The sequence below is a fragment of the Panthera tigris genome, chromosome A3, assembly GCF_018350195.1.
Source record: "Panthera tigris isolate Pti1 chromosome A3, P.tigris_Pti1_mat1.1, whole genome shotgun sequence".
Classification (NCBI taxonomy): Eukaryota; Metazoa; Chordata; class Mammalia; order Carnivora; family Felidae; genus Panthera; species Panthera tigris.
Window position 1 is genome coordinate 3,992,334 of NC_056662.1, and position 25,894 is coordinate 4,018,227.

General features: G+C 56.1%; 1 protein-coding gene across 5 annotated transcripts; it reads right to left on the reverse strand.

Moving 5' to 3' along the window:
* Nucleotides 1–3,838: 3,838 nt before the first annotated feature.
* On the reverse strand, nt 3,839–25,566 carry EDN3 (endothelin 3). 5 transcript variants are annotated; one of them, XR_006215339.1, is made up of 5 exons: nt 25,307–25,566; nt 24,384–24,672; nt 8,790–8,963; nt 7,759–7,852; nt 3,839–5,449 (listed from the first exon to the last, which is right to left on the reverse strand). XR_006215339.1 is itself a non-coding variant. In XM_042980029.1 (5 exons), exons 1-5 carry the CDS (start codon nt 25,356–25,358, stop codon nt 5,409–5,411), a joined length of 630 nt encoding a protein of 209 aa, XP_042835963.1. In that variant the 5' UTR covers nt 25,359–25,522; the 3' UTR covers nt 3,839–5,408. The 5 variants fall into 5 exon arrangements, 3 of the variants coding, with proteins under 3 accessions (XP_042835963.1, XP_042835964.1, XP_042835965.1); XM_042980029.1 differs by having other exon boundaries at nt 3,839–5,445; nt 7,759–7,836; nt 25,307–25,522; XM_042980030.1 differs by having other exon boundaries at nt 7,759–7,836; nt 25,307–25,522.
* Between the last annotated feature and the right edge of the window lie 328 nt (nt 25,567–25,894).

Genomic DNA, 25,894 nt, shown 5'->3' on the forward strand with positions numbered 1-25,894 from the left:
TAAATTAAATTAAATTTTTAAAAAGGTGGCACAGACTTTGAACAAATGGGAGAACGTAGTGTTCGCTGGGGCTCCTCAAGGCACCTTGCACTAGCAGAGTCCCTTAGCAACATCTGCTGAGTCACAGGCAGCCGGTCAGCTTTACGGGATAACGTGCTCTCCGGACGACCTAAAATATAGTCTAATGATAGGTCTGGATTTTCTTTTTTTTTTTTTTTTTTTTTTTTTTTTTGATTTTCAAAACTACACTCAGACTCACATTAAGAAAGAAAAGAAGAATATCTGATACGCAGGGAAGGGAGAAGCGGAGAAAGGATGTACTTTAAATGCAGTACATATTTTAGCACATACGTGGGTGCCCCGGAGAAGGCAGGACAAGGCAGAGAAGTGGCGTTGGGGAGCAAGCGTTAAAAGGAAGGTTCGGGGGCGCTTGGGTGGCTCCGTCGGTTGGGCGTCCGACTCCGGCTCAGGTCATGATCTCACAGCACGTGGGTTCGAGCCCCGCGTCGGGCTCTGTGCTTAGGATTCTCTCTCCGTCTCTGCCCTTCTCCACCTGCACGCCCGCCCGCGCTCTCTCTCAAAATAAGTGAAGACTTTCAAAAGTACATAAATAAAAGGATTGGGGGATGGCGGTCCCCAGACAGAAGAGTCCGGGCAGCTACGGCTAACTGCTATAAACCGGAGGAAACAAACACGCCCACGGAGACACTTGTTCCGGAAACCGCAAGGCATCGAGGATAAAGAGGAAAAGTCCTGAAGGCCCCAGAGAGAAAAGACGAAGGCCCGGCTCCGGGAGAGCGGTGGGTCTTAGCGAAGACGGCTAGCCGGCCGTGCCTGACCTCAGGAGAGAATGTGTCCCCCAACAGCCGAGAGGACACAGCAGTCAACCTGATACCCTAGCCAAACGAGCACCTAGAAACACCAACATAAAGACACTTGCAGGACGGGGACACAGAAAATGCACGACTCACAGAACTGTCTGTTCTGGGGCCGGGAAGGGAGGAGCCCACTGGCCGAATCCGCCCACCGGCTGTTCCTGGCGTGAAGTTTTTCTGGAACGCGGCGGCGCCCTTCTCTATGGATTACCGATCGTGGTCGTCACGGTGGCGGAGTGGCGGCCCCAGACGCGTGCGGCCCACAAAGCCAAAGACAGGTACTCTCCAGCCCTCTGGGCCTCGATATTTCCACGGGTGTTTACTCATGCGGATGTACTCCGCGAACACCCACCGTGTGTGCGCCAGACCCGACCCACGGGGAGGCGCACAATGTCCGGTTCCAGCTCCGGGCCCCTCTTTCCTGGGACCCTTTCCTGGGTGTTGGGCAGTTGTGAGCTAGGGGTGTGTCTAAAAACAACAAAGCACAAACCTTCTCGACACTGACACGCTACTGCGTTACGAGACGGTCACCTGTTTCGGAGAGGGGGGCTCGTTGGGACGACCGTGGCCCCCCCTTTCTTCCCGCCCACACCTGCTCTCCTCCCACTGGGCCCTGGGCCACCTGCAGCCGGAACTCCAACGCCTTCCCCGAGCCCCCCCCCCCCCCCGCCCCCCAAGACGTCTCCAAGCCTCTGCTCAGGCTCTGCCCCTTACCTGGGGCGCCCTTCCTCTGTCGCGTGGCTCGGCTGACTCTTAAGCTCCTCCAAGAAGACGGACCAACACCTCGCCTCCTCGTCTCGCCGTACAAGGCATCACGAACACCTGCTGAGGGTGTTCCATCGAGGGACGATTCCTCACGCCTTGGCCTCCTCCATGGATCACCTCACCTGTTGTCGTTTACTCAGTACGTCGTTCTGGAACGCTGGGAGGATTAACGACACACGCCTGGCAGAAGCCTAGTTGCAGTCACTCGTTCTGGCCCCTGACGGTTACTAACTCTTAAATTTCCCTGCACTAAATACCACTCAGATCTCAAGAATTCCGAGCATTCCTGCCAGCAAGGAAACAAGAAATTGCATATTCACTGACTGAAGGACCCAAGTGGGTTTATAATGGTCTGAATAACAGGCAGGTGATTTGCTTAAGCTGTGAGATACTTAAGAATTCATATAAAAGAATTTGGAGATTTAGAGAATATATATCTTCTGGGGGTGGGGGGGGGAATCAACTATCCTGACAATTTCTATAAATCAAATTCTATTACTTTGAGGAACAGTCTAAATTCAAAGATGTGCTTCCATGAGAAACTTTTGGTAAAAACTAGGAGCTAGGGATTAATTCAGGTCAAACGTTGAAGAATCGGAAACTGTATCTTAATGCCTCCTGTGAGTTTAGGATTAAAAAAATTTTTTTACAGGACACCTGGGCGGCTCAGTTAAACGTCCAACGCTTGATCTCAGCTCAGCTTATGAGCTCACAGTTCGTGGGATCAAGCCCCACGTCAGGGTCTGTGCTGACAGCTCGGAGCCTAGGTGGGATTCTCCCTTCCTCGCTCTCTGCCCCTCCCCCACTCACGTGCGTGCTCTCGGTCTCTCTCTCTCTCAAAATAAATGCTCAAACATGTAAAAATGTAAAAACCTTTTTACATAGATTGTTTCTTTCCGTGGACCTCTGGATAAAGCAATGAGGTAGGCAGGCTGGTATTACCATACCCATTTGCTAGACAAGGAAACGGAGGCCCAGTTTAAGGCTGGGCCCTTTGATGATCTGGTGGCAAAGCCAGCTCTCCAGATGCCACCGCCCTCCCTGCTGGCCTCACGGGCGCACGACCTGGCGGGAACGGCCCACGCCTGGCCGGCGCTCCGCCGTCTCAATCTAGAAAAGTCCCCCACTCGTGGCCCACGAGCCCGGCGTCTGCCTCCCGCCCTGGGCCCTGCCCACCCCTGGAGCTGGCCCCGCCCCCCACGTCCCGGACTCCCCTCTTCTTCCTCCACCCCGATCCCAGGAGCGCCGGGCAGGCCCGGGCCTCAACCGCTCCCGGCCGAGCTCTCTTCCTGCTTCCCGTGGCGTCTGCAGTCTGGCGGTGGCCAGCGCGACCTCGGGCCCTGCGCGTGCCTCCTGTGGACCCTGGCGGCCCCTCCCGAGCCGCTTCGCATCCTGCGGAAGAAAAATTAGTGCTGATGCCACCGGTTCATCCGAAGTCAAAATTCTCCAAAATGAGCTTAATTAAAACGAGAGGCTCTTGGGTTTTCTCAGATTGGATGTGATCAAACCCGCTCAGAACAATGGGTTTCTCACCGCTCTTTAGCTGAGCGTCTGTCCCATTCCCTGCCCCTGGTAGGCGCCAATCCTTGAGGCAAGAGAAAGAGAGAGAGGAAACGGGAGGAAGGAGGGGAAGGGGACAAGAAAATGAAGAAAACCCAAATCCTTCCGGATGCTTCCAACCCCCTCCACCCAAGACGCCCTTGTCGTCCTCAAGGCTTAAAACCATTGCAACCTGTGGAGGATATCGAACAAAACGTGGTCACTTGAGCCTACTCGTTCCCACAAACCGTGAGCAGCAAAGCAAAAGGCAATGCCCATCTGAAAGGCTGAGAAGGTCAACTGCAGGTTGCTGACCGTGACCGCTCCGTCCCCGGACTCCTGTGCTGGCATTCCCATGGCCTCTGCGGTGCCAGCAAGGTGAACGGGACAGGTGCCAGAGGAAGGAGCCAGTTCTCTCCCCAAGTTTCTCTCTTCCGAAACCGCCTTGGGTTCTCTTCCTCGGATGGTCCCCAAATCCCGCTCCTTCCTTAAAATCCAAGCAGCTCTTGTTTGCCTCCCTCCATAATTGACTTTGGATGGGTTCTACTTCCTGGACTGTAACTCCCTCCATCCTCTCCAGAGGTCCATGAAAAGTTGATGTGTAAGCAGGCATATAACACCAGCGAGAAGAACCCACAAATCAGAGCAAACTTCTAGATTTTTTTTTTATTATGCATTTGACAGTTAGTATTTTCTGAGTGTTAGCACAACGGATGAATTTCTCTCCAAGATAGCATCCTGCCACAGAGCCAAACGGTGCCTATGCGTTTTAAAAATGTAACTCAAGCTCTAAGGAATATGCGTTTGGATCCAGAACACAATTTAAAATCTGTCTATATATACACAGCGGCTTTACTTTGAACAGATCCACATAAAGGAATCGAAATAAAGAGTTTCACAATAAATAGTTGCTTCTCTAAACTGTACACAGTCCTGCTAGCAAAGCACTGCCTCCTTTTCCGGGTGATAGGTACTCACTTTTCTATCCGTAAGAGCTCATGAAATAATGCACGCAGAATTTAGCATTTGGTCAAGGCCAACGCTCTGTCGTTCACCACCTTAAATTTCCCCGCGTGGTGACCTGGGCATGCCTCCCATGTGGGTTCTCATCTCTCTGCCAGCTGGGGGCGGGTGGGGGGGGGGGATCTGCATCAATGACGTTGGCACCAAATACTTTGCCGGATACGCACGGTAATCTTGGGCCGGCCGTAAAAAGCACAGCGGAAACAGATCGCGACCTGCGGGGCGTTACAATCCCCAGTGGTTCCCAATTACACAGATAAATAGGAATTTACATAATTTACAAAGAGTTTGCATTTGTGGCTTATTTTGAAGCCGTTCCCCAAAGATCCACATTTGTTCATGAAAGCGAATATTCTCCCAAATGGCCTAGAGGGGAGGCCGGCGGCTTTTACTGCGGCTCTCTGGGAACTGCCTGGCCTGCCTGTCCGCAGAGGGCTCAGAAGGTCACCTGATCGAGGACAGGCTCGCGGCCGCACGTGTCGGGGTTCAAAGCCCACACGTACTCGTGTTCTTCTTTCCTCGTCACAAACATCAAGGTTTCTTTTTTCTCTTGTCCTCTCTTTCTCAAAGATACATTCTTCTAGTGGGTACCGTGCACACCTGAAAATCGCTGTCTAAATCCTCCTAGAAGCTTCAAAGTCCTCAACTCCTGCAAAGCTACGCTCCGCATTCAAAATCGACGCCTGGCGCCCTCACTAGCCCACAGCGCGTGCCTTCTGGATGTCAGGACGGGAGCGTCGCATGCTCCCGCCGCATCGGTTATAAGGGGACGCGTGTTTACATTTGCAAAGTCAGCCTGGAGCCCACTTATACTCCAAGAGAAGTCAAAAGCCAGCAAGCGGCTGGATGTGCCACGGCGCTCCAAAAACAATTTCCTGCATGAAACCCGAGCCGCGGACGTCAGGCTCTGGGGCACATCTGGGATCATTTTACCCATTAGAGAAACCAGGTCGTTGGGGCTGGGGCATTCTTGGGTGAGGGGTGTAACTGTTAAGTGTGGACCTTCTGAGTGGGTTTTCCCCCCACCAGGCAAAACTCATTCCTGGTCCTCCAAGAGGCTGGGAACGGGAACCGGGAAGGAGCGGAAACTGAGGCCTCCCAGAAATGGGGTGCTGCTGGCCTGTGTCCGCAGGGGTTCCTGACACAGCAGAGGGGGAGGCAGAGCGCGGGGGGCCCGCCGCTGGGCAAGCACGTGATGCCAGAGGCCTAAGGCCTGCTCGCTTGGTCGGTCCCGGACTTCAGCCTATCTTGGAGAAAGGGGCAAAAGAGAAAAAGAGGTACGTTACGAAGGAGAGTGCTTACCGGCTGGAAAAGGGGACATCTCTCAGCTCCCTCTCTAGCCCTGTCCCCTGCTCTGAAGTGACCCTTCCCACCAGCGCTTCATGGCAATTTCAGAGCCTGCCACCCACCCGGGAAGGTGTGAATGAATCACACCAGCAGAGGCGGCCACTGGGAGGTGCCCCACAGCCTGGTCCCGTCTTTGATTATCACAAGCTCAGGACGGTGGCAGCTTCCAATCTGAGAATGCTTATCTGGGAATTATTAAGTCGAGTCTTGCAAGAAAGCAGGGACCATGGCTTATAAGAAAAGACTTTTCTTCCCACGTAAAGCTTCTTATGGGAGCTTTACGTGAATCGTGAAAACCTGGGAAGGGTCTCCTTTCCAGGCCCCAGTGGGGACACGTGTGCGTGCTTCCTCACCTTCTGGACGTTCAATGGAACAGTTAAGAGCAGCGACAGCAAAAGCAACTTCACGCTTTTTCCGTGCGGGGCTCTCTGGCCTTCCTTGAACAGACCCAGCATATTCCTACCACAGGACCTTTGCACTTACTGTTCTCCCTCCCTGAACTCTCCTCCATCATCCCCCTGGCTCACCCCTTGACTTCCTGCAGATCATTCTGCCAAGGAGACCGCCCTGTCCACCCAATCCCAAACTGCAACCCCCAGCCCTGGCACTTCCTGTCCCGACCCTGCTTTCCTGAGTTACCCACAGTCAACCACGGCCCGGAAGTAGATGTTCCTCCTTCCGACACAGCGTCAGGAGGACAACAGTAACCTCGCGCTGTGTCACAGGCCTGTGTATTCAGCTCACTCACATCTTCACGCAGCATTTTACCACCTCTCCTCGTGACAAGGGGGGTGAGTACAAACCCAACGTTTTGGGAGAGAGAGACCACACTCACGTGACTTTTATTACAGGAGATTGCCATACTTGTCCTACTTTATGACCAGGTATCATAGTTACTCTCTCCCTGTGCCTGATTTATCAATGCGACGTCCTGGTAGAGGTGTGTGTGTGTGTGTGTGTGTGTGTGTGTGTGTGTAGGGAAAAATGCAGGACCTATGGGCATGTCCGTGGTTCTGGCCTCCACTGAGGGCTCTGGAACGAAGCCCCCATGGGGGAGGGGGGACGAGTGTTTTTGTCTGCGGTCAGCTCCCCACATTCTGTAAGTTCCGCAAACGCAGCCCCTCCGCCTTGTCTCCTCCCGCGTCCCCGACTTCCAGAGCGCTGCCCGGCATGTCGCAGGTGCATCACACATCTTTGCTGAATGAATGCATGAGTGAATGAATAAATGATGTAAAGGATGGATGGTTTTAATCACAGCCCGTCCTCGCCGAGAGGAGCGTGGGTTTGGGGTGAGGGAGAGAGAACAAAGCAAGAAGAGGCAAAGCAGGGACCAGCTGGGGCCTGACTCACGCTCTCCCGGGGCCTCTCTCTGCCGCCTCGCCCGCCCCCCTCCTCTCCGTTCGTATTACAGATGCTGACGGATCTCTCCGGACGACTAGAAGCGACTGCCGCCGATTTGGAAAGCCTCCTGTATACTGAGCAGGGTTTAATCTCCCCTTGATCAGTCCCTGTAGGAACCCAAGCCACCTCCAGGCTATTATTATGGACATAAATTACCGTCCCATTGCACATGTGTAGGCGAGCCACTAATAACAATTTCTGATTGATAGAATGACAAGTAAACCGAGTCTGGCTGCAGGAAACCCTCAGAATCTCTCATACAAAAAAGACAAGCAGGTTAAAAAAAAAAATCATAAGCCCGACTGGGGGACATAGACGGTATGCTGCCAGATTTCACCCCCCATCCAGAATCAGCTGCTGAAAATAAGAAATGATTTGGGTGGGGGGTGGGGGGCGGTAAAGACCACACGTTGCTTCGGGAAAAGTGAAACATGGGCCCAGGTAGTTGAGCCTGGGCAGGGAAGGCGGCGGGGCTGGGGGGGGCGGGGAGGTGTCTCCGAGCAGCAGGGGTAGGAAGCTGTGTCCGGGCCCAGCGAAACCCAGAGCCGGATGTCACTGCTCTAGAGTTACAGGGGAGGCAAGGGGTCAACTCCCGTGACAAGAGCGGCTGGCCGGGGGCAGGGCAATGACAGTGACTGTCCACAGCTTCAGCCTGCTCTGTCCCCAGGGACAGTCTACCAGAGGCCCGGTTCTGTGGGTGCAGCGCCCCACGCGTGGTGGGGCTCCCACCGGCTGTCCTCACAGATCACTCGCCACCCTCACGTCCTCCTTGTCCCCAAGGGTGCGACGCCTCAGAAAGTATCTTCACCTCCTCGGACGCAGGCCTCCATCGGCACCGCCGGCTGGCTGTTCCTCTTTGTCAGGATTTTCTGCTGTCCTTGAGTTCCTGGGGGGAGAGAGAGCTGGTTTGGATGAATCGACCTGTACTTCTGTCTGGCTGGTTTTCGGTCGTCAGATCAGGACCTGCTCTTCCCCACCCACGGGCACGGTAGCACATTCCCCAAAGACCACATCTCAGGCACGGTTTCTGAAGGTTGAGCCCCCGGTGGGTGGATTTCTACCAAAGCAGAGCGTCTACTCCCTCAATTATTCATCAGATGTGAAGGAGTCAAGAAGAAGAACGCAGTTGGCCCCGGGGTTTCCGACAGCGAATCCTGGGTCCCTGACCACTAAGGCCACCACCTGCCTATTGAGCGGACACCCATGTCAATGGTCGTCCCACGTCAAACCCGCAGTCTGCCCATTTAGCCGGGTCCGCGCCGATTCACAAACCTCTCTCCGGCAGCCAGAGTTAGGGCTACAGGGTCTCAAACTCAAGGAGTCCCCAGAGTGAGGTGATGTGCAAATACAGGTGAATGGACGCAGCGCATCTCCCTCAGAGGTGAGTGGCTCCCTCAGTTCCAGCCTATACTGGCCAGGAGGGAACGCAGGGCCCTCCTGCGACCAGATCGTCCCATCTGCGGCTCTTCGAGAAGCTAAAAATACGCGTGTGGCAAGGGTGGGTAATTCTTCAACGTTTAAATGTTGGCAACTCACTGAGATTTTGGCAAAGCTGCCGTGCGGTCCACAAGTGTGTCTGCAGACCAGACGCGGCCAGGGCCACGTTGCGGGTTCTGTTCTGAAAGGCAGCAAGGGGGCCGGACGCGGTACCCACCCGCCCCCACCCCCGGAGCCAAGGGCACCCACGTGCGGTGTGCAGCCCACTGGACCACACCAGCCAGGGCGCACCCAAGCCCTCCTGCCCCAGGCCCCGCGCCCCGCGCGGCAGTCAGACCCTCCCAGCCTGTTTTCGCCCGGAGCTGCAGCTCCACGGGGGTGAGTGTGACGGGGACGTCGTACCTGCTGACGGCCAGGGTGCGGGTACAGAAGTGCAGGCAGGCGCTGTCCCGACTCCGCACACAAGCGCAGCGCAGCGTCCGCTTGGACGGCTGTGGGCTCTGCGGGAACGGCCCCGCGGACCTCTTGCTCCGGAAGCTTCCTCTGGAGTTGGACAGTCCATAGGGCACGGTCCGTCTGCAAAGGACAGAGCAGCGTCAGGGCCGCGTGTGGACGAGCGCCATGGGCCTCCCCGCTCCGGGGGCATCCGTGGGGGCGGAGGTGGCCAGGGCTGGGAGACCGCGGATCCAGCAAGAGAGGTGGGGTCCAGCGACACCTTGAGAACTGGTGTCCCCGCGGTCCCCCATGCTCTGGGTCTCAGGAAACCTGTGCAGGGAACCTTTCAGCCGTCTTCCCCGAGCCCCCAGCAAGGGGGCTGGGGCCGAGGGGGTAGGGCGGTGGGGGGCGCTGGGGGAGGAGGTGTCGGCGCTCGAGGTGCGCCCCCAGGCCCGGGTCCTTCGAGGGCAGTTCTGGGCTGTCTTCCCGGGCCCGAACCCCAGACACTGACATTCTGGCTGACACACGCGCTGGTCTGCCTCATCCTTGGGCGAGCGCCCGGGGCCGGTCATCCATACCAGTAAGAGGCCTGCCCAGCTCCCAGCCCGAGGCCGGCCGTGCCCTGCCCGCCAAACAGCCAATTTCTCGTGTGCGCACATCGCCTCGCCGTCTGCATTAACGGGAATACACAAATGTAATTATGGCCATTATGGACACATCCTGGCCTCCAAACACGGGTTTCCTCGAATACACAAACATCAGAGGCAGGGATGGAACTGTCCTTGGGGAAAGGCTTATTTAAAAAATCTCATTTAGAAGTCTGAAAACGTTTACCAGTCTCACTTATGGCTGGAGCTGGACGAGGCTGTCGGTGTCATTTGGAACAATTAACATTTGTCTTTTTCTTATGCTCATCTACATCCAAACCGTCACTCTCCAGAGAAGGGGGAAGACAGCCAGGCGGCAGTGTGGTGGGAAAAATTAAAAGCACATGCTTAACTCATTAGCACCATTGAACGGGACGGGGGGACAAATTGCTAATAACCAGAGAAAGCTCATGTGGCGAAAAGTTACTTTTCCAACAGGGCCTGGTTTTCCAAGATGAGCCACCTTGGTTTCTGTGAGCCCCACAGAGCATCACCAATCACCCACCTCAAAGGGGATTCTGACATCCTCTCTGGGTTCTCAAAATAAAATCAAATTGGATTTACTTTAATTTGAAACATACATCAACATCATGGAGTCTTTCGGGGTGGTGGGGGCGGAGCGGGGGTGGGAGCGCCCCCTCGCGACCTGATGCTTGGAACCCACATCCAACGTCCCCCCTCTGCTGGGTCGGAGGCCAGAGCAAAGGAGCGCCCCCTCCCCATTCATCTTCTTGTGTCTGTGCTCCGCGCTGTGGCGGGTTCCTTCCCAATGGGTAGAAGGTGGCTGCCTCCTGCCCTCGGTACTGGCTCACAAAATGGAGAAAGCCAGCAGAATCCAGCCCCGTTCTGAGCCGAACCTTTGCCAAAATCCCATTTCTTCTCGGGAGTGGGATGGCAGCACAGCAGACACTGTCGTGAGGCGGGATCTGGCTAAAGGTATGTTCTTCCGGTGATAGGGCCGCCTTAAATCTCAAAGTGTTGACATTAAACCCGGTCCCCATTTCTTGGTGAAAATTACACACGAGGAATAACAATGCTCCCGTGTTTCCATCAACGGCAAGACTTCCGATTTTGAAATTGCCGTAAGCTGATGGTGCATTTGCGTGTGCAGAGCCACTCGACTTCGGCGAAAACACTCCAAAGTGTTTTAAGTAAGGAAACAAGGCGACGCGGTATTTGTTAACAGAGCAAAGCTAAGCGCTTTCCCAGCAGTCAAGTGCAAGGAGCTCGTATGCAAATGAGTCCTTGCAATTTTCAAAGAATGTTCACAGAGAGACACTGCCCCCTCCTCTTCCCCCCCGCCCCTATCCCGGGCCTAGAAACCCCTGCTCCAAGCCCTGGGGGTCCAAGCATGCTCCCCCTTCCTGGTTGGCTGGCTGAGCTCCAGGAGGGGTTGGGGAGGGTAGAGGCTGCAGAAACGAAGGGTTTAGAAGGCGGTCCAGACCCCAGAAAGGCCGGCCTCTAACGAGGCTCCGGTTCCAATGGAGGCATGGGCCGACAATCTGAAGGTTTTAAATTAACCTGATAAGCTCTTAAGTAAGACAGTTCTACCTTCCTACCTGAATAAACATGGCTTCAAAACACCCTGGACGTCCGGGCTTGAATTTAGAATCCTGGAGCTGTGTTGGAGCGTGGCCACCCAAGGAGGTTCACACCTTCTCTTCCATCCCGCTCAGTCTCACACCAAGGGGGCCTCATCCACCCCCTGGCCACACTGTGGACCTTGGGGGATGTGCCTGGAGCCCTGTGCCATCCCTGGGTGCCAGACTCCGGAAGATACCCGCACGGGCCCTGGAAGCGGGCTTGGGGACATTTGGGTAAAGGATTCCAGGATCCTGAATACCTGGAACGCGGTCTAGAAGGGGTACACGCTTAGTCCCATAGACTCCTCGGATGGGGTAGGAGACATGGACAGAGGAGGGCCAGAGGCAGCCCTGTAGCCCAGAGGGCCCAGCGCAGGGGACCTGAGGGTCCAGATCTAAAGGTGACTCACCAGCTCCTCAAGAGGAGAAGTCTGGTCTCTTCTGCCGTACCTGCCATGGACCCAGCACGAGGCTGAGCAAATGGGAGGAGTTGTGAGAATCCAGTCTGATAAGACAGGATCCTCTCCAACCTAAAAGGTTCAATAACCACAAATCCATTACAAAGAATCTCCAAGATTTGCCAAGCATTATACAAATACGTGTATAATGTATATGTATTATACATATATATTACGTATAGATATCGTACATATATATACAAATTCATGAGAATCTCCAACATTTGTCAAGCATTACACATATACGCGTATAAAACATACGTACGTATATATGTGTCCCTAGCATCATTCTAAGTGTGATGGGGATACAGGAAGGTCTTCAGGAGTTCACACACTCCGGGGCTACGAAACCAGGTCAAGGAGACATTATAAGCCAATATATACGGGTACGTGCCAGGTACACAAAGCACAGAGAAAGCTGAGCTGGTGACTGCATTTTATGTCGTAAAGCACTTACATGATGATCACTCCGCCCTCTTGACAGTTTCCTGACCTACAAAAGGGCTGCTGGACAGACTGAGTGACACGCTGCACTACATAACGAAACAGTCAGCAAAAAGCTAGCAGTAAACTAACGATAGCTCTCATTGTTACTCATCTGGTCTGGGAATTCAAGTGAGTTGTTAGCAGGCAGGAAAATCCCACCCACCCCGCCTGCATTTGAGATGTGTGAGCAAACAATAAAAACGGGTAAGTAAGGGGGCCAGAGCGCCACAAGGCGCAGCAATGCCGTCCTCTGCCATGCTTCCTTCCGGCCTCTCTGTCCTTCTACACGGCCCGTCCAACAAGCACTTGGGTTTCACTCGTCTCGGTGCCCGTTCGCACTTTTTAACGTTTCTCGAACAGCGAATTGGAAGCACCTAATGGTGGGCCGATGAAAATGAAGTCCGCTCGGCTCAGAACCCCTGCCCAGCACCCTCTCTGGCCAATTGCTTTAGCCCACTGCTCAACAGTAGGGTTTGGAGAAGGCGGTTCTTTGCAAAAAGTAGGCAGCTCTTTCCTCTGTTCGGCTTTCGGTTAAAACACAAGAGCTCCACACAAAGGAGACGCAGACGAGAAGATCAATCCAAATGCTCTTAGACAAGACAGAACACCCTTCCGGCGTATCTTCACACGCGGCGTCTCACATGGTGTCTGTCTGTGCAATAAACTGTCCCGCCACCTACGTACGTTCATTATTGATGGGGGACGGCGGTGCCAGTGTTATTTATCACGGTGTTCCTTATTTAATCCACTTTTTCCTAAATGTCATCTACGAATGTTGTTAAATATTAAACTTCCAAATCCCCTGTGCTCATCCTTCACCTGCATAGCGCACGGGAAGCGCTTGATTTTTCTCTGCAAGAAGTTTTTAAAATAAGGAAAATTGCCTTTTTTTTTTTTTTTTTAAAGATTCTGTTTTTAAGTTCAGTGTTGCCTTCTCATATAAATGGATTTGTTATCTCCATCTTTCTGATTAGGAAACTGGCTTCTATACCTGAACTTTAAATTTTGTTTAATGTTTTATTATTTATTTTTTGAGAGAGAGAGAGAGAGACAGAGCACGAGCAGGGGACGGGCAGAGAGAGAGAGAGACACGGAATCTGAAGCAGGCTCCAGGCTCCGAGCTGTCGGCACAGAGCCCGACGCGGGACTCGAACCCACGAACCGCAAGATCATGACCTGAGCCGCAGTCAGATACTCAACTGACTGAGCCACCCAGGCGCCCCTATACCTGAACTTTAAAGGAGGGATAGAGACATCCGCAGGGGCCAGCCAGAAGCAGCAAAAAGAGATTCACTGACCAAATTCTAATCTCCCAGGAAAGTTTATCAAATTGTCGTTGAAAACCCAGTTTTTTCCCCCCACCCCACTGAGCAGCATTCAGCAAATATCAGACTGGACTGGACTCTGGGTGAACATCCATGAACAAGACAGACAAGACAAAGTGGCCCTGTTCACACACAGCTTTAATCCACCATAGGGGTTGGCAATTTGGCAATTTATGGGTTTCATCCAATCAACAGAGGGTTTTTCTTTTCATTTGACAATTTTTATGAAATTGAACATCCCGATTTCCAGCTTCTCTCAGATAACTAGAGGCTGTATCAACACCAACCCCAATCTCCAACATGGCTCAACCGTCATCACAAGCCTAGTGACAAAGTCAGAGATGGGGCATGAACGCTCTATTTTGCCCCAATCCCTGCAAACACCTTTCTTTCTGCTCATTTGTGTTACCTGTCCGGCCCTCGTGGGCATCTGAGTCTGGTGGCCTGTCCCATAGCACCGGGTCAGACAGGTCACAGGACACACATGTCACAGAGTGACAAGATCAGCCCTCGACACCATTTTTATAAATAGAGCTGTTTGCAATTTAAAAAGCCCACATTCCAGTCTCTGACACAAACAGATTGTTTTCACTTCCATCGGAATGTTGATTTGAGGCTCTACTTCCTCTGTTCCCATTCTTCCTTCTGAGAGGGGGAGCAAAGGCAGATTCACCCTTGGGCCCAGGGAACATACTGTACAGAAGGTGTGACCCCGCCGGCCGACCCTGCACGGTCATCAGATACCTCCCGCCACTCCCCGGAGAAACCACTTCTCAACCCCAGTGCGCCTTCTAACGACCGCCCCATCTCAGGTCTCCCGAACTTCCTTCCACAGAAGGCGAGTCCCGAGCTTAGGAATGTCTTCTTGGGCAAGGAAGAAAGTGTGACCTACCTTCGCTCACTGCCTTGGTCCCCCTAACCGGGGAGAACTGTGAAGAAAGAACTCTGGACCAGTAAGACAGGAGAGAGTAGCCACGGGCTATGGCCATTCTCGTCCACGAGCACCCAGTGCACCTGCTGAGCCCAAAGGTGAGAAGGCAGGGGGGACGCAAGCCCAGAGACAGGAGGACCCCTCTCAAAGGACTTGAAAGCCTGGAATCCTCTAGAGCCTGAGGCCAAGCTTGGTTGCGTCTGTCTCCTGGAATCTAAGCGCCTACCTTTCCTCTGGGGGATTATCCTTCCCTCCCGTGTGAGGTCTCCCTGAGACCATCCATCAATGTGCCTCACCTGCCCCTGAGGACTCAGCAGGTGGCCCGAGTTGGGCAAATGGGATCCTGTCTCTCCCAAGACGCCCGAGTGGGGCAACACGAGATCGGAAAGCTACCGTTTCCCAGGGGGCCCCACGCTGCCTCGTCCATCCCATTGAGCCCCTGGGCCCGCAGTCCCGGTCCCCCTCCTGCTTCTGACGCTTCTTCTCAGTCCGTGTCCTTCCAATAAATGTCCTTTATGCCACATTAGTCTAGACTAGGTTTCCGTGGCTGGTGACCAGTGACGGCCAGCTGATCCGGAACTCACTTTCTTGCGACTGAAGTGACCGTGACCTCTTGGATTCAACAGGAAGACCCAGAGTGTCTCCAGCTGCCGGAAATTTTCTCCGTCGCAACAAAGCACAAACGAGTGGGTTCAGAGTCAGGACAAAACCCAGCAAACTAAGCTGGCTGGAGTCCTTTCCCTCCAGGTGTGCCCACTGTGAAATGTTTGCTTTGAATCACGCCGCGCTTTGGGCAGGTTAAAGCAGGCGGACCACTCACTCTCCTCCGTTTCAAGATGCCCGGAGCCGAGCCCCAGACTCAGCTGACCACCTCGGAAGCCTTCGCCTCCAGCGAATCGATCCCTCGTCCACCCGTCAAATGCTAGTGCAAGTCTGCTGCGGGCCAGGCCTCGTGCCAGACAACCCACAGGGGGCCCTTCCGGCCTCCAGGAAAGAAAACAGACCAGGAAATACAGCTCCTCAGCGACCCTGTTATACAAGCAGAAGATACACATCGTGCCTTCTGGTTCGAAAGGGGACGACACAAATCTTATGCTCACAAACAACGTGAAATGAACGGGCAATCTGTAGCTCTGCTTCCCCTGCAGAAAATCCTTGCATCTCAGCGTCGAAAGACCCCAAGGCGGACCGCTCGCCCGGCCACCAGCCCGTGTGGAGCTTCCTCCTCCCGCAGCCTCGAAAACAGCCAGTGATCCTCCAGTGTTTAGAAATATCAAAAGTCAGCAATGTGCTGTGTGTTGGTGGTTAACTATTTTTTAGGACACTCATCCACCCCAAAAAAAAAAAAAAAAAAGGTTGAGCTTATCCAGGACTTGGCTGTTTGTTTGGGAGTATTACGAGAATAAGAGACATTTTCAGAGTCTGCGAAGGGCTGACCCCCATCACTAAGACCCAAGAATGATGGTCGATTCTACATCTCTCCTGGCTTCCTTCTTGTCCCTCCTGATCAGAATTAACTGGGCCTCTCCAACCGGAACCACTGATCATTTCTGTCTTGCTCACTTCCGCACACACGTAGCATCTGGCTCAGCGTGGTGCTCAGTAACACCTCAATTATCTCAGTAATAGGTACGTGTTGAATGAACAGAGGAAGGAAGGCGTGACTTCTAAATGAGCCGTTATTTCTGGGCTACACCCCATCTCCCAAATGTACTGCCTTCTTGGCTGACTTATCGGACTTCTATTGTTGCCCTCAACTGGCCCATCCTAGAGGGTTTTTTCCTGGAGAGAAGGGGTCTCCGGATTCCTCGAAGTGAAAGATCTATGTCTTGACAAGAGCTCCTGCTGGCCACACCAGTGGCACGATGGAAAAGCCAGTTGCATCAATGGCTGAGGCACCAGAGGGGACTCCAGAGGGTCGCTAGGCTGACCCAGGTTTCTGGTCCAAACGGAAGACTAGCTTACTGAGAGCCCCCGGGGAGTACCTTTCCTCTGAGCCTGAGAAAGGAAAGGGCTAGCTGGACCTCTGGAAATGTCTGTCCATCTCCATACTCCACCTAGAGATCCCCAAACACCTGCATCACCCCGTCTCCAAACAGCATTGGCCGAAGCAGTCCTGACCTTTCACTCCAGCAATAAAACTACAGCTAAATGGTGGGGCGGCGGGGGGGGTGTCCCTGTCCCCCAACAGACTCCAGGGTCTCACCACCACGCGTTGGCCTAGATTGTTTACATGCTCTTGTGTCCTCTTCCCATCTGAACAAGCTGAAAAATAACACCGAAGCCACAGACTTTATCGCAGCACCCGCTCCCTGGGACACAGGCACATTCTTCCCAAACACAGCACACACCCACGGAAGGAGATCTGGAGGCACGAGGGGTCCAAGGAAAGGGGAGCAGAAAAATGCTCCGTGCTTATGGTGTGCTGTGAGGTTTTTGAGAGTTACGGCTCAAAACAGAAGTTGGGAAGACAAAGCCTTCCGCTATGTGGGGCACGAAGCCATCTACGGAACCCTGCAGGTGTGTGTTTTCCCCTCCATCTCGTATGGCCCGAAAGCGTGCACGTGGGGTTTCCTTCCCCAGCCCCCCGTGACCCTAACGGATTCCGGGGCAAATGTGGGCAATTCCACGTCTGTCTGGCACGGCCTCATTATAAGTTTATGCAAAGCCACACAGATGTGGCTCAAAATAGTTCCCAGCAGTGGAAACAGTGGAGGTAACATAAGGAGAAGATCCTTTTTCAGGGATGGAGGGGTATTCGCAGAGGGATAAAAAAAGAAAATACAGACGCCATCACACATCCCTTTAAAGAATCCACAGTAAGAGAAGACGCTCTTGCTAATTTTCAGGAAACTTCACCGTAAGGATGGAAAATCCGACTGAACAAAGACCTACTCTCCAGCGCAACTACAATAAAGACTCGTTTTCCTCCTGATCTAGTTGTTTGCGTCCTTGGGTCATGTCCTTTTGGTAGCCCTGATCCATCGGCCAGTTATCACAAACTAAGAATAATTGAGTCCCTGTAGAGACACGGGCTTTACCGCCAACCGAGAGCTCAATGTTGGGGTCAGGGCAAGGCGAGTGGGGCAGGCCGGGTAAGCGATGTCCAGTCCTGCCTTTATTACAAATGCTGATACTCTGTTGATCATGAATTTCTTGCTTTAATTTTTTTTTTTAAATACCGCATTAACATTCATTCATCTTTACGACGGACGCTTGGGCACACCTTCAGGGATGTCACCGGCCTCACCCCATCCTCGACCCTGCCCAACACCCGTGGAAACAGTCCAGGAGAGATACACACACCTCTGCTTTCTCGCTGACTTGCTTCTGACCTTTGGCAGAACTTTTACGCTCCCCGAAGCGTGGGTGGAGCTGTCCCCCCCACCCTGCCGGACACACACACCACCATGGGCCATTTGCACCATTGCCACTTTGGCCTTCGTGCCTCTCAGGGACTCCTGAAATGAATGTTTCCTTCTGTAAATTGCTGGGCTGGGACACAGGGCTCCCCGGCTGCCCCGTTCTAGGGTTACTGTGTGTCGAGGCCTCCTGCCCGCTCGGGCCTGAGCAGCCCATAGAACAAGGGAAGGTCTGCACCTCCCAGCCCTTGGACAAGCTCTCCAAAAGCTCTGGCCTCCCCAAGGCTCCAAGCTGGGGCGGCTGAGAGAGGCAGACAGATACCCCGTCCCGCTGTCCGGACACGCAGCCCTCCCTTGGCGGTAAGACGGCTCTCCCTTCCTGTCCCAAGTAGGGGCAAGAGTGCGCGTGTCCCATTTCAAGGCACCACGTTTCCATCTGACAGGTGACACAGAAATGAGAGATCATCTCCTGCCGAAGGCGGAGTGCCTCTCGCTCAGGGCCGCCTGGGGGTGTGCGCGGCGGTGCGGCGGGTCCCCAGGGGGCCCGGGCCTGGGCTCTGGAGCAGAAAAGCCGGGCGAGGCCCCAGCACAGCCACAGGGCCTCCTGAAGGAAAGCGCCTTTTGCTTCCCAGCTTCCTTTGTTTTAAATTCTTGCAGGAATAAACCAGACAGGAGATGTCAGAGCCTTTCACCTGCCTTCAGATTTAAGGCCAAGTTCCCAGCTGTGAGGTCCCTTTCATCTAGCAGAAACCCAAATTCACCCCCCCGGGGTCACACGGGGTCACGCCTTTCCTTCCACGCTTTCTTGCTGAAAAGCAAACTGCCCCTCGCCTCGAGCCCCTGTCATCGTGGGGATCTGCTGCGCTTTGACCAAGCCCGTCTCTGCCCCTGCACCTCACCCCCCGGCCTACTCACGCCCACCCCGGGGCACAGAAAGGGGCTCTGGGGCCCAGCGACCCCTACAGTGAGGTCACCCTCCGTGCACCGACCTCTCCAACAAACTGAGGCTTAGCCCCAAGGCCCTCAACTCCTAAAGACGTATCTTGCCGTGAAGTGTCCCCAGGGACACGGTACCTGAACTCAAAACTAGGATCTAAACATTCACCAGATTTCGAAGGAGACAGACACGGTTCCCACAGGGAGAAAGGCTCACAAAGTCAAGCAAAACCGTCAGCGGTTCAAACTCACGTCCAGTCTGGCCGACAGCATCTTCTCTCCCGTGTCCTTCTCGCAGGCGCAAGGCGAATTATTTTCTGTAAACCAGCGCGCAGAGTTACCCCTGGAATCGCTTCCTGGCAGAGCCCCTTCGGCTCCTGGGCAGGGTCGTCCCCGCGGATCAGAGGCCCGGCGTTTACTCGGGCGAGCACAGGAGAACGCGGACAGACCCCTTACGGAGACCTCGCCATGAGGCACTTAACAAACAGGTTCCAAACTGGCCGTTCACATTATCCTGAAATGACAGACCCCGGTGGCTGTCCCCACCTCCCCACTAACGGAGGGGAGCCCCAGGCCAACGCCTACACAGAATGCCAAGCCCCAAACGTTCCAATGATTTACCAAGGGGACAGGGAAGCGAGAGAAAGCAAGGAGGGGCCGAAAGGGCGGAACCAAGTCTCATGGAGCCTGGAATAACCTTTGGCCGGAGTGTCCTTATCAAGCCGCTTATCGGCAGCTGGAGGCAGCCAGGCACACCTTTACCCCCAGCTCTGTCAACCTCGTGCTAACGCAATGCCAGTTAGACCTTCTAGGAGCGCCACTGAGGGCTGGAGATGGTGTGGCTCGCTCAGTGCTAACCCCTCCCCACCCCCCACTCCTAGGCCAGGCAAGACCTGCGGCGGCCGGTCCAAGGAGGTGACCTCAGCCGTACTTGAGCAAGAAGTTTCTGCTCACGGGCGCCCCCCAGCCGCAGCGTGGGGCATGGCAGGAGGCACTGGCCGCGGCCTAGAGGTGGTACCGTTATCTTTATGGCGGTGTCTTGGCGATATATTCACTATATTCCGTGTCCCCTCTCCCTTCTGGCGTCACTGTCACACGTCTTTACACACGGGAGTCGGTCTCTGTCAACGCTGGCCGCCATCGTCGTCGTCGTCTGTGTCGCTGTGATTATCACGACGGCCAGAGACACTCTGACCCTCCGCCTCACCAGCTGCATCCCCACAACAATACGCCCAGTCCCGACTCAGGGGGCGGGCGGTCGCACCGCGGGTGGACAGCGGGCCTCGCATCGGCAGGAGGCTGGGTCCCAAGTGCGTCCATTTCCCTGGGACGGTCTAACGCATGGGATGCCCCTTCTTGCAAACGTGAACGTGACCTTCTTGAACGACAAAGGAGGCAACGACGAAGGCAGCGTTGCCTTTTTGTGCTAAAATACATTAAAATACAAGCTCAAGTGTTTTTTTAATTACCGTCATCATTATCGTTTTTGTTCTACTTCTTTGGGAGAGGAAAAGAACCCAAAACAAACGTCATTCCCGCTGGGCCGAGTCAGCGTGGCAGGCTTTGACGCAGCGAGGGTGGCGGGCGGGTCATCTTGTGAGGCCGCCACCCCAGGGTCCCACTGGCGCTGGCACCTTACCCAGGGGGCGCTCAGAGAGGGTCACCACACCCAAGTCAGTCCACTAGCCAGCCAGGACACAGGGCAGAGTGCCTGCGTCTGGCGCCTTCCCACGAGCAGGGGCCGTAGATCCCAGACTTTCCGCCACAGTCGAGACTGCACACATCCGCACGACCCGCTTCATAAATGCGTTCCCCCTGGTCAGTTCACGCGACCCAGAGCTGCGTCTGGAAAACACGCTCCCCATCACAGCACACAACGCCTCTCCCTCACTATGTCCTCGGAGCGATTAACAGACGGCAGGTGCCGTCAGTTCTCGGGAACAGAGTGGGAGGAACAGAGGGGTTAATTTTATGTGTCAACTTAGCCAGGCCACCGTACCCTGATACTTGGTCAGGTGCCAGTCTAGATGTTGCCGAGAAGGTATTTGTTTTAGATGTAAGGTTAAGATCCGCAGACTTTGAGCAAAGCAGATTACCCTCCATAATGTGGGTGGGCCTCAACTAATCAGTCGAAGGCCTTAGTGGAAACAAAACAAAACAAAACCGGGGTGCCTGACGAGGAAAGAATTCTGCCTCCAGAATGCCTCCTGTGGGCGTATGTGCGCGTACTTACACGGACATCTCTACACACACACACACACACACACACACATGCACACACACGTGTCCTATTAGTTCTTTCTCTCTGGCGACCCCAGTACAATCCCCCACTGGGCTCGAGGACACGTCTGTTTCTCAAGCACTCGCAGAGGACGGCCCCAGGTGTACATGTGTGTAAGCACACATGCCACTTGCTCACCACCTCTTCCCCCGTTATCTTATTCTTGGCAAGCTTTCCACGATCCTAAGATGGGGCGTGTGTTTCTCTGATTTGGAGGTTTTTTTCCCGTTTTTGTGGGCGATGGTGGGATTGTTGGGGGAGGGGCGAAAGCTCCCCGACACGGCCAACGGGAGTCACGAAGACCACCCTGTGCCGTGGCTCCGCGCCTCCACAAGCCCAGGAAGTGCACCTGCCCAGGACACATTTGGTTCCTCTTTGGGGCTGGCCACACACTTCCTAGAGGCTGAATGCAAGTCACGGGCCACACCCCCCCGAGAAAATCCACGTTCCCGCACGCGTCTGCTGGGATGCGCGGGCCTCTGGAGAGCGTGCACGCACGCTGGAACAAGAAGCCTTGTTTGTGGGAGGAAGCACGGCAGACCCGAACCTCAGTGACGGCGAAGACAGGAAGAAGCGCCAGGCGGCCGGACCTAAGCAAAGCCAACCGGCGGTCCCGAAGGTCTAGCACCCGGCAGAGAGCGCTCGCCGAGCTCGGTCTGCAAGAAGGAAGCCCGTAAAAGTCTGTGGCAGAGCCAGACACCCTCAGCAATTCCACCCGCGAGATGCTCCGCGAACCTGGTCTCTCGAGCCCTCACCGGACGTCGACTTTCCACCGAAGATGCAGAAGGGGCCTCGGCGGTACCTCGCACGGTCCACCTGCAGCTTTCAGGTCCTCGGACACGGCGCGAGCGACCACACTCACGGAACGCCTGCCCATGTCCTCCCGAGGCAGAGAAGGACTGTGGGGTCTGTCTTCGCGCAACACGAGGGGCCGCAGGAAAGAAGACGTCACGTGCCGCGACGTCACCCAAAGTCAAGACTCTCGACGTAGGCATGAAGATCAAGGCCCCTGCGGTTCCCGGCACAGGGGCGAGGCCAGAACGCACATCACACACGGGAGAAGTTTCCACAGACCGGGAGGGTCTACCACGGGAGGCGGGGGCAGGAACGGACAGGGACCCGGAAAAGACCTCGCTGCTCCCCACCGTCGCCCCTGTGGCTCAGCTCAGCGACGTGTCCTTCCTCCATCCTCCGAAGGCCCACGTCCCCTGTCCCTAGCCCATTTTCTCACGTTCCCGTCCTGTCCGAGATGTCTATGGACCTGTCTACCAATCTATAGAGTTTTGGAAGGAAAGAAGGGAAGAAAGGGAAGGAGAGAGGCGGGCGAGGGGAGTGGTGGGGGAAAGAAGGAAGGACGCAGAGCATCTGGAGAAAGCCTCCCTATGAAAGCGATTTTGCTTGTCTTACTTCAGAGTGCCCATCTGTCTGCTGTCATTTTTTTTGTACACAGAGCTCTCAAACACCATAGTTCATCCTTCTTTCCTAGTGTTCAAAATGAATCGGGGTCAGGAAAGAGGGGAAGAGGTCAAACCGCGAGGGAGGACGCCAGCAAGGCGGCCGCCCTAAAAAATTAAACAAGTCAAAGGCCCACAGCTTCATACGAGACAACTCGGAATTTCGAGACACGGCTGCCAACAGACCAGAGGGCGTTTGCTGAGCCCCTTGGGCGCATTTCAAGCAATCAGGCCTCCAGCCGCGGCCAGGAGCCCGGTGAAAAGCAGGGAACGGGGGGAGGTCTCCGAACCCGCTCCTGCCCCCCTCCCTCTCTCCTCTGCCCCAGGCCCGATGCCCCTAATTCAGTCGACTCTCCTTTCTCCTTCTATATGCACAGCTTGGGCCCCTGGCTAAGGCAAGACGCAGTCCTTTGTTGACTGTCCCGAGTCCTTGATTCTACGAAGATACTTTGGTCACGACGCCAGGAAGGCAGGAATCAGAAAAGACAAGGGCGATGGGGACTGTGAGAAGACGTGACCCCGATCAGTGTCCGCGAACAGGAGGCAACCCGTGGCAGTCCCGTCGGGGACCTCCTCCCCCGCCGCACATCACCTCCAGGTTTCCCACGGGAGGGGGACTGTACAGGGGCCTGACCAGACACAGCCCACCAAGCCAACTCTACCGTTAGGCACAGCTACATGACGTGTGGGGCCCAGGATAAAAATGCAAACTCTGGTTTGAACCTCTGGTTCAAAAAGTGCTAAGAATTTCCAGACGGCGTGAAACCGAGCGTGGGTCCTTCTGAGCCTGGGACCCCCGTGCGAGTGTCGAGGTGGTTCAGCGAAGCTGGCCCCGTCTGCCACTCTGGCATAATGGGGTCACTTTCCAGACCTACCCCGGATGTGCTTAGAGATCCTGTCACCTGGTCTGAAAGCTATTTGACCCCTCAGGTGTACCCTCCTCGGTGCCTCCTTCTGCAGGGGCTCATGAAACGTGGCAGGTGAGCCCATCAAAGCTGTCACCCAGTGTGCTCAGAGGTTGGGGATGAAGGAAGCCGTGGGGGACATGAATCAGGGTGGCCCCAAACACAGCAGCAAAGTCGCCTTTCCCAGCGAAAGGTCCCCATTCACCACCAGCTCCTCAACAGGAATCCCCAGTAGGGCACCAGCAAGGGTCCCAAGAGATCCCAAGAACACCTGGGGAATCGAACACGGAGTCCCAGATTTCAGAGCTCGGGGGAGACAAAGCCCAGAAGGCAGGTGGCCAGAGCAAGGTCAAGCCCTCTTTACTGTCTGTAAGGCGATGTTTCTGCAGAAGGAGATTCCCAAATCGAGTAAGTGAATGGGGGACACTCAAATCCTCCCACGGCAGAGCTCACGCTCTACCCATGGCCTTGGAAGGTGGACTCCAGACCCCAGGACTCCAGGTGGCACTGCCCTGGTCCTACAGTAAGAGTCCCTAGGGGCTGGATGGGAGACGGGGAGGCCGTCTGTGGCAGTAGGTGGCGGTGGGCGACACTGGGTGACGGAGGCCAGCTTGTGGCAGGACCAGTCGGCACTGCACCCCCAGGAAGAAAGGAGCCTGGTGCCCGTGGAATTTCACCCTGCCTGGGAAGTTTCCACCGGGCCCCGCCAGGCCCACCCCTGCGCTCTCTGGACAGCACGCTGCTTTCGAGGAATTTGAAACCCCTTGGAGCCTGGCAGGGTCGGGGGGCAGGGGCCCCACTTAGCCCCTGGGGCAGGAGATAACTTTCCTCAATCGAAGAAAGACTTCTCAGGTGTCTAATCCCTCTGGCCAGCTCACCTCTCGCGGAGGGAGGGCTCCCCCTTCCACCGGATCAGAAACTCTGAGATTGGGTTTCTTCCCGGCCAGGCCCTCAAAGGGGATAGGAGACACATCCCTGACCTGCAGACCCGGCCTGAGCCGGCGGCGTGGGGGGCAGGGTGGGGGGGGCGGCGAGAGCTGGGGGCCGTGCCAGGGCAGGCTCCCGGCTGACCTGGCAGGAATGGGCTAAGGCGCTCCCGGGGCGGGGCGGGGGGGGGCGCGAGGATGCGGGCCGGGCCTGGGAGCCCCCAGCCCTGTCATCACTTCCCACCACCCAGGACCGGGCGGACTCACTCAGGAGTGTTGATCCAGATGATGTCCAGGTGGCAATAGTAGACGCACTCCTTGTCCTTGTAGGTGAAACATGTGCAGCGCCTTGCTCGGCGGTGCACAGGACCCCCCTCGGGTGCCTGTTCCCCAAACCGCCCTGGCTCCTGCTCCTGCCCAGGGCTTCTGGGACTCGGACTCTGCACTGCTGTAGTGGCCACGGCGTCCTCGATGTCCCCCTCGGATCTGGCTGCAGGCGGGGCCCCAGGCACGCAGCTCCTGCCAGCGTCCCCAGGCTGGGGGCGAGGCACCAATCCTGCAGGAGGTAGACGGAGGGGCTCCTGAGCGTGCAGAACCCCCCACCCCCACCCCCGACACACACCCCCACCGTTCCCAAGAGCCTGGGGGAGAGGGACAACCAAACTTGCTGCACTTTCTGTAAAGCCTCCAAGCTCTGCCACATGTTCTGAAAAGTTTGCAAACGCTACGTGCACAGTTTCGGAAAAGTTTACGAGTTGCGTGCATGACTCGGGGAAAAGCTTGCAAGCTATTTTCACTTTCCGCAAAGTCCGCAAGGTACTTGGCGCCCGTTGAAAACTTTGCAATCGTCTTTGCACAGTTTCTGAACAGTTGGCAAACTTTTTTGAAAACTTCCCAACTTCGTGGAAACTTCAACCCGGTCCGCGGGGCCGGCCGCATCTCTGGCTTTCCGGTGGGCCGCAACCTCCAGAGGCCCCCCCCGGGGGAGGGGGGGGGTCGGTGCCCCGCTCGGCCCCCACCCCCAACCTCCGGCCCCAGCCCGCCCCCGGGCACCTCCGAGGGTGGGGGGGCGAACCCAGGCAAGGGACCGCTCCCCACCACGCACCCTTCCGCGCGCCCCCCCCCCCTCCGGCCCGGGGGTCCTTTTGTGTGCGCTCGCGCCGGGAGTGGCCCGCGCCCCGCCCGCTTACCTGCGGCGGAGGTCACCGTGAGCCCGAACAGGAGCCACAGCCCCGGCTCCATGAACCCCGATCGGGCGCGGGGCACCGGGCCGGGGGCACGGACGCCTGTGGCCGAGAAAGGGCGCTGGGCCCGGCGCGGCGGCCTCGCCCTCCGGCCGCGGGGTCCGAGGCCGGCGCTCGCTCGCTCGCTCGCTGCGCCCCGCGCCCCGCGCCCCGCGCCCCGGCCGGGAGTTGGCTGCGCCGCTCACACGCGTCAGAGCGCGCTGCCCATCGCCGCGCCGGGCCGGCTGTGGGCTCGGGCTTTTCTGGCGCCCGCACCACCCCCTCGCCTCCCCGCCCCCCGGAGGGGCTGGGGCTGCCGCGCGGGGCCTTTGAACCCGGGGCGCGCCGGGGGTCGCCTCCCAGCGCCGGGGCGGGGGGCGGGGAGGGGGGCAGCGGGCGGCGCGGCGGCCCGAGGCGCACCCAGCCGGCCGGGGGCGGGGGCGGCGCGCCGGGGGCGGGGTGGGGGGGGGGGCGCGGCGGGGCCGGGAGGCCGTGCGGCGCACGCTCGCGCTCACGCGCGCGTGTGCACACGCACCCGCGCGCGCTCCCCCTGGC

Bases quoted from the DNA above. Each gene is read 5' to 3' on its own strand.
- EDN3 (XM_042980029.1), bottom strand. From the start codon at position 25,358: ATGGAGCCGGGGCTGTGGCTCCTGTTCGGGCTCACGGTGACCTCCGCC. The intron at 24,673-25,306 runs GTAAGCGGGCGG...TACCTCCTGCAG, and splicing joins CACGGTGACCTCCGCCGCAG to GATTGGTGCCTCGCCCCCAG. The intron at 7,837-8,789 runs GTACGACGTCCC...CTCTCCCCCCAG, and splicing joins CGCACCCTGGCCGTCAGCAG to GAACTCAAGGACAGCAGAAA.